This window comes from Xiphophorus hellerii, chromosome 11 (genome assembly GCF_003331165.1).
Source record: "Xiphophorus hellerii strain 12219 chromosome 11, Xiphophorus_hellerii-4.1, whole genome shotgun sequence".
In the NCBI taxonomy this organism is placed as follows: Eukaryota; Metazoa; Chordata; class Actinopteri; order Cyprinodontiformes; family Poeciliidae; genus Xiphophorus; species Xiphophorus hellerii.
In genome coordinates this window covers 25097971-25105145 of record NC_045682.1, presented here as the reverse complement: position 1 = coordinate 25105145, position 7175 = coordinate 25097971, and the positions used below count along the sequence as shown (strand labels likewise).

Here is a 7175-nt window from a genome sequence, read left to right as displayed (position 1 = left end):
CAAAAATATTTAGTTAAATGTCTCTTACCAAATGTGTAGCGAAGCCACACTTTTTGTTACAATCATTGAGGTCCTTTCATAAATCTGGTTGGATATTTCTAATCAGAAATGAAAACATTTAATTTAAGTATGTTGGTCTGTTTTCATTGCTACTTCTTTAAATCATAATCCATAAATTTTCTACTGGGTAAAGGCCAGGGCTTTTGGCAGCCATTCAGGAAGGATTTCCAAAATCTGTTTTAATGTTTGTTTGGGGTAGCTGTCCTAAAAACCAAACTGTGTCCAAGTTTCAGCCACCGGACACAAACTGTATCCTTCAGATATTGAGAAATTGGTTATAACTTATAACATTTCGGAAAGGCAAATAAACCACAAAGGTTAGGACTTATAATAAACTAGAACTTGTTAAAAACACCAGTGTTCTACATACGATCTACTTGTTCTACAGAAAAAAAAGAGAATAATTAATTGTGAGCTATTTTTAAAAGAAAGTAAAAGCACTCAGATATTGTTTGTATTAGATTCATTCTGTACAATATTTTCCAATTAGGTTCCAGCCCTTGCATTATTTTGATTTTGCCACTAGATGGTGCATGCAGGTCCACAGTTAAAGCTAAGACTGGGTCTCTTCTTTACAAGGCTTATGCAGAGTTTTCTACGTAAGTCTTGCAGAAAAACAAAATAACAATAAAAAAGGCAACGAAGGTCTCTTGAAACAATGATTTACTCCAACATGTGTGTTTTGTTCACATCTGTGCAGTGAAGAGCAGACATGGCATTTTCTTCAAATACTTTGGCTACTAAGGGTATGTTTGTTTTGCTATAACTGGAAACATTTAGGTAATTACAAAAGCATAAAGTGCAACAATTAAATAAAAAAAATGTAAATTTATATATGCAAAATAAAAACATACAATGTTTAAAGTAATCACTTCACATTAAAACAATAAACATTGGTTTATTTCTCTCAGGTACAGTGTCATACTAGTTATGATTTTTAAAAAATCCTTAAAATATGAGATACTTCCTCTAAAGACAATGATAATTTAAGAACTTTTGGTTTCACTCTTTAACTTTCATTTATACATTTTGTGTAAAAGACCCAAAATATTTGGGTGAATACACGAAGGAAGTCTTGTCTGTATCTTCAACCTACAGTAAGAATCATCCTTCTCTCCCTTTACTACGCATTTCTGTTCAAAGGTCACATGGTCACTTTCTGCACATGTGCAATGAACATGCAGACACATAAACACAAGACTTAGCTCATGGTTAGAGTGATCACATTAATACTGCGCTGGTTTTAATCGGTCAAGTTTGTCACATTTAAGATAGCTTGATTAGCATCAGCCTGGCTGTGCATCGCCATCTTCATTCCTTTCTTTTCTTTATCTTCTTTAATATGTGATCTCCTCATGCTTTCATCTGGCACACATTCTCCTGCCAAACAAGAGTTTTTCTTTTCTCCTCCAGTTCCTGTCAGTCTGTCTGTGTCGTCTAGGTCCCCTTCTTTGATTCCCACTCCTGAAAACAATGAGAAAGCAAATATCAGACACAGTCCTTGCACTGGCATGACAGCTACATCCCAACTATTACGTTTAGTATGTAATGAATCTGAATTATTCATAAATGTCAGATTTAGGCTTTAGACAATGTTAACTTGACCAAAGATCAGTGTCATGGGTGTCCTCTGACACACACAGCCTCAGCAGGATGTACTTTACCTTTGCTTTCTGCATGACGTTCCCCCTGGAGGAAGCGTAAAGAGACGGGGGGCGTTTACGAAGCTCAGATGCTGAGTTGACGGGAGCGCTCTCGTTGTAAACCTTTTCAGCCTTATTTCTCTGAGTCTGTAATCAAACAGTAGCCCACATACAAAAACTTCACCAATGAGGCAAATACAATGTTTCACCAAGCATTTCGAATGACAGCGAAGCTAAGCTAAGATAAACTAAGCTAAGCTAAGCTAAGCTAAGCTAAGCTGTGTATTGTTTAAGAGGAATTGCAGTAGTATTCAAATTCTAATTCAAAACTTGGAATTCTATATATTAAATATATAGTAGTCTGAAAGGGTGACTGATAAAATACTGTGTTTTCCACATGCAAAGGTATATTTCTTAAATATTACTCTTTGCGTTCACATGTTGAGAGATATAAAAAGCACTAACATTGAAAATGTTAGCGTTTTTTAAATACTATATTACTTCTAACATCTTTTAAAAAAAGTATGTTGATGTGTGATATTCTTTCCTCATTGTATGACTCAGTTTAACTTCTAGTTTTTTAAAAGCAGTTCAGACTATTTAGTTTAAATCAATATTTAATTTCTAAATTAATGCTGAAGTTGTACAAATGATGTGCTGATTCCCACCTTGACGTTAACCTTTGTGTCCACAGGCGGACCCAGAGCTCCTCTAGCCAGTGATTTCTTCAGATTTTCTTTGACTTCTGTCAGCTGGAGCTCCAGCTCCACCCTCTCCTCCTCCTTCTGTTTGCACAGCGTCTCTATCTCAGCTAACCGCTTTTCCATAGCATCACCTGCACACACACACACACACGCTGAGAATTAGAGTCAATCCAAAGCAGGAGTCTAAGCAGTGCTGTCTGATGTCTGTCTGACCTGTGTCATTCTTCATTTGCTCCTTCACCTCCTTCTTCTCCCTACGGAGGGAGATCAGGGTGTTTCTCAGCTCCTCCTTTTGCTTCTCCAGCTCCTCTTTCTGCCTCAGGTATCGTCTGGCGTCTTCCTCTGCACGCATCTTCCCATAGCGCCCGTATGGATTTACATCTAAGGGGAAATAAATAAACAGGCATTTGAATAGACATAGCAATTCTGGTTATTCACTGGTATCAGTCATCCAGCTGAATCAACTTATGATCAAATTTTTCTCCCATCAAATTTTTATGCAGCAAGGCCAATGAATTATGAAATGAAAGGTGACTCACTGGAGGCGTGCCTCTTGATGGTAGCCTGTTGTTCGGTTTTTTCTGAGTCCCTGCTGGAGAAGGAGGCATGACGTCTCACCTGACCTGTTTTGCTCTCGACATCTTCATCCTGCATTTTTTTTTAAAAGAAAAATAATTTTAGTGACCTTTCATGATGAGTTTTATTGTTTTTAGCTTACAGTGCAAAGCAAAGGACTTTTACCAACTGGAGAGAAACAAAGCCCAACACAGACGCAATCAAAATGTATGATAAACCGAACAGCATTTGTCCTATTATAGATTTCCTCTGTTTTTTAAAAAATTATTATTAATAAAATTTAGTATCAGACAGTCAGAATACGAGTAAATTAAAAATGCAATCTTTAGATGTCCATTTCAACTATTAAGAGAAAATAAGTTATCGGAATAAGTATGAAAAGACGCAAAAGAGGTAATTATCATTAAACCAAGTTTCATTCTTTGAGACATTCAAAGGTGGACTTGCTGATGGCTTCCAGACTGTAGGTGCTGTTGAAGTTAACTAATGGTCAGACATTTTCTTTCAGGGTTTTATGGTACGGAGCAGAATTCATTGCTCCATCAATTCCAACTGGGACTTTGCTGCCTCAGCATCTTTACTTTATTTATGGTTAAAGTCTCTTACTGTGGTTTGATGGAGTCCCAAAGTCTGAGAAATTCCTTTGTCATTCTTTCCACACAGATATACGTCAGTGACAATGTTTTTCATCTGTATTTAAACTTCTTTTAAAGTCTTTTGTCCCCAATCATGATGTCAGACATGTTCAGTTTAAGTCTGACAGCAGTTTTGTCAGGGTAAGGCGAGTGAAATTAAACTCAGCTTCCCAAAAAATGTAGTTTATTTACAAAGGACTTTTTCAATAAAGGCCAGGTTGGTTTGGGTGATGTTTTAAAAAAAATCTCTATCGCCTGTTCAGATTATGTCATAAAAACAATTTCATGTTGTCTCACCGCAATGCTTTCGTACACTTCGTCATACGTTCTGGAATCTATTGAAGCACTGCTGGAGGAAGTAGCAGTGGTAGTAGCCCACCTGCCAGAGGAAAGAATAGAGGAATAGTTAAAACTGAAGTTGCACTCAAAGGAAAGGAAGTTCTTGGTAAGAGCATGCAGTAGCACACTGATAGAAGTGACTCACAAGAAGGAGTGTCTGGCAGCTTGCCGTATGTCGGTGAGTGTGTCCACATCGATGTAGTCGTAGTGCAGCTCTTCAGGGAGGGTGCCGCTACCGGTCTCGGCAAACAAAACGCCCAGCCAACGGCCAAGATCTTCAGAGGAGCTCGCCTAATGGTTAGAAATATAAATATCCAATGAGGTGACATAATTTTCAAACATAAAAATAAATTGTTTTAGCTGCTCTGTACACACACTAACTTTATTTCTCATCTGGATCTATGGTGATATGAAGAAAGTTGTGAAAAACCCATCAGTCCACCTACATATAAATTCCTATACCAGATGAAGCTGTTCGAGATGTTTAACAGCTGCTTCAGTGTAGAGAAAACAGAATTTTATAACTAATTTTACCAGATTCAACCAGCACCTAATGCATAAATATGTCAGACCATTTTAACATGACATAAACAAAGCGCCTAAAATAGCAAAACAAATGATGTTATTATAAATGTGTATGAATTAAACATGTTACATATAAAATTTTTATAAAAACACACTTAGAAAAGAGCAGCAGACTTTCTAACAAGATAAGCTGATAAGTCACTTGTGCACAATTCACTAATTATAAGGTAAGTTTCTCACTTAAGATTCATAAAATAAAACTGGTAAAAATATACAGCTCTGGAAAAGAAATTAAGAGACCACTGAACTGAACCCCATTGAAAACCTCCTGGTTATACCACCAAATATGTGAACTCTGAACTCTTCCTGAGTTAAACTATTAGAATTGTTGTTTCCAAGTGAATATGAACTTGTTTTCTTTGCATTATTTGAAGTCTGAAAGCACTGCACCCTTTTCATTACTTTGACCATTTCTCGTTTTCTGCTTTTTGCTTGAAATTTCAGAGACATGTTGTCAGTAGTTCATAGAATAAAAAAACAATGTTCATTCTACTCAAACATATACCTATAAAAAGTAAAATCAGAGAAATTGATCATTTTGAGTGCTTTGTAATTTTTTAAAGAGTCGTTTATAAATGCTGTTGTGTGTACAAATAAAAACCAAAACAAATTGGCCACCAGTTTGGCAGTATTTCAGAGATAAAAAAAAAAGAATCAATAACTATCGACAATTATCAATATGGACTGATATGAAACACTCATATCATGATAAGTTTATCAGCCATATCAGCCAGCCCTATTCCATCACATACAAGATAAGTAAAATCAATATCCCAAATATAAGCATTTTACCTCTAAAGCTGCAAGCTCGTTGCCCGCTTGCATAATATGAAATGAGAAGGGATGTTTGGGTCCGAGGCCCCCAGGCACCACCTCTGCCCCTTTAAGAGGCACCACAATGACTGGAGGCTGCTGGTCCCTGGGATCCTTTTGCAGGTACAGGTTTCCACCTCGGAGAACACACCAGCGCTCCTTCCAGCAGCCACTGAGACACACACTGAGATAACCTGTGGAGGGGATGGGGAAAAGCAAGCAGACTTTGTGTCAGATAAGCCACATCTACCAGTTAATCTACGGCATCACATTGAAAATTCTCAGCACTTTCTAAGAATGTCTAGCTGTTCCTGAGACTATTGGAGGAAAGTGCTGAGCCACATTTTGGCTAATTTATCTCATGCATTTTTTTCAATTACAGTACAGTTTAGTCAATCAAAATTTCTGATTTCTTAAACCAATTTTAATTAAAAATGTTTTTACAAATGTAAATGTAAAGTCAAATCGTCAGTAAATGAGGATCGACCAGGCAATCATCTGGCATGCTGAGATTGTGTCCTCACCACAGCGGGGGTTGTCATGGTGCCCAGAAGATGAGGGAGGGTCTCCTGGTAACGGAGGCTTCTTTTTGGAGAAAGTGATGATCCGATTGATTTTCTTTCCCGCTGCTCGGCTCATCGACCCCGTCAGCTCTGAGAACGCGCCCCGCTTCCCTCTGTCTGAAACCAAACATGTCACTCAATGATTATCAGCTGTCATCAGTTTATATTAATATAACTCAAAACTTTCTGCATCAAAAATACAAAGAGATAACAATAAAATGTTGATAAGAATAATCAAGCTAATAGGAGAGTTTAATGTAAATCAAGCATTTTGAGAATATGTCTGATGAATTGAGACAATTCCAGTGTGTTTGCAAGTTTATTGTGAATGGACCAGGTGCAGCAGCATTCTGTTCGTCCAGCTTCCTATGATGTCAGTGAGAGACAATTAGAGGAAAAGAACAGGAAGGATGTCATATCTGCTCGTGTCTCGCTTCCTGTCTCTCCCTTTCTCTCCCTCATGTCTCTTCAGGCTCAGCGTTGCTCAATCAGTAAACAACACTGAAACAACATGACTTTGTTTGACTTATCCATCGTGTATATACTGGGTGTTTCCTTCCGAATTTAAAGGACAGAAAAACAAAAATATTTATTTTGCTGTTGATCAGTCCCTTGAAAGCATATGTGTGTTTCCTTATAACATTTTAGGTACTTGATTGCTCCACTCCTAGAAAGTAAGAAGTTTTACTTCCTACAGCATAGCATAGCTTTTAATCCTAAAAGGTATTAATTAAATTGTAATATTAAAAAGTTTTTATTAGCAACATAGACCGCTATGAGACTTACACTACTTTTTTATTTCTTTTAGATATAAATTGTTTAATTAAACCCTCAGTGACACCATCCATCCATCCATTTTCTGTTCACCCTTTGTCCCTAATGGGGTCGGGAGGGTTGCTGGTGTCTATCTCCGGGGTCACCCTGGACAGGTCGCCAGTCTGTCGCAGGGCAACACAGAGACATACAGGACAAACAACCATGCACACACACACTCACACCTAGGGAGAATTTAAAGACACCAATTAACCTGACAGTCATGTTTTTGGACTGTGGGAGGAAGCCGGAGTACCCGGAGAGAACCCACGCATGCACAGGGAGAACATGCAAACTCCATGCAGAAAGACCCCAGCCGGGAATCGAACCCAGAACCTTCTTGCTGCGAGGCAACAGTGCTACCAACTGCGCCACTGTGCGCACACAGCCCCCTCAGTGACACACTTTTGTTAAATATATTCAGAGGACGTTCTTGAATGAAGG

The 7175-nt window shown here is 38.0% G+C and overlaps 1 protein-coding gene across 1 annotated transcript in view; it reads right to left on the bottom strand.

Annotated features, from left to right (window-relative positions):
* Positions 1–706: 706 nt before the first annotated feature.
* Positions 707–7175, bottom strand: part of LOC116728379 (actin filament-associated protein 1-like 1) — a 28128-nt gene continuing 21659 nt past the window's right edge. The window contains exons 11-19 of the mRNA XM_032576445.1: positions 5880–6035; positions 5335–5549; positions 4103–4248; positions 3916–3997; positions 2947–3055; positions 2621–2788; positions 2372–2538; positions 1725–1850; positions 707–1524 (exon numbers count right to left, since the gene is read on the bottom strand). Of these exons, the coding sequence (XP_032432336.1) occupies positions 1498–1524; positions 1725–1850; positions 2372–2538; positions 2621–2788; positions 2947–3055; positions 3916–3997; positions 4103–4248; positions 5335–5549; positions 5880–6035 (1196 nt within the window). The 3' untranslated portion in view covers positions 707–1497. The remainder of the gene's footprint in view (positions 1525–1724; positions 1851–2371; positions 2539–2620; positions 2789–2946; positions 3056–3915; positions 3998–4102; positions 4249–5334; positions 5550–5879; positions 6036–7175) is intronic.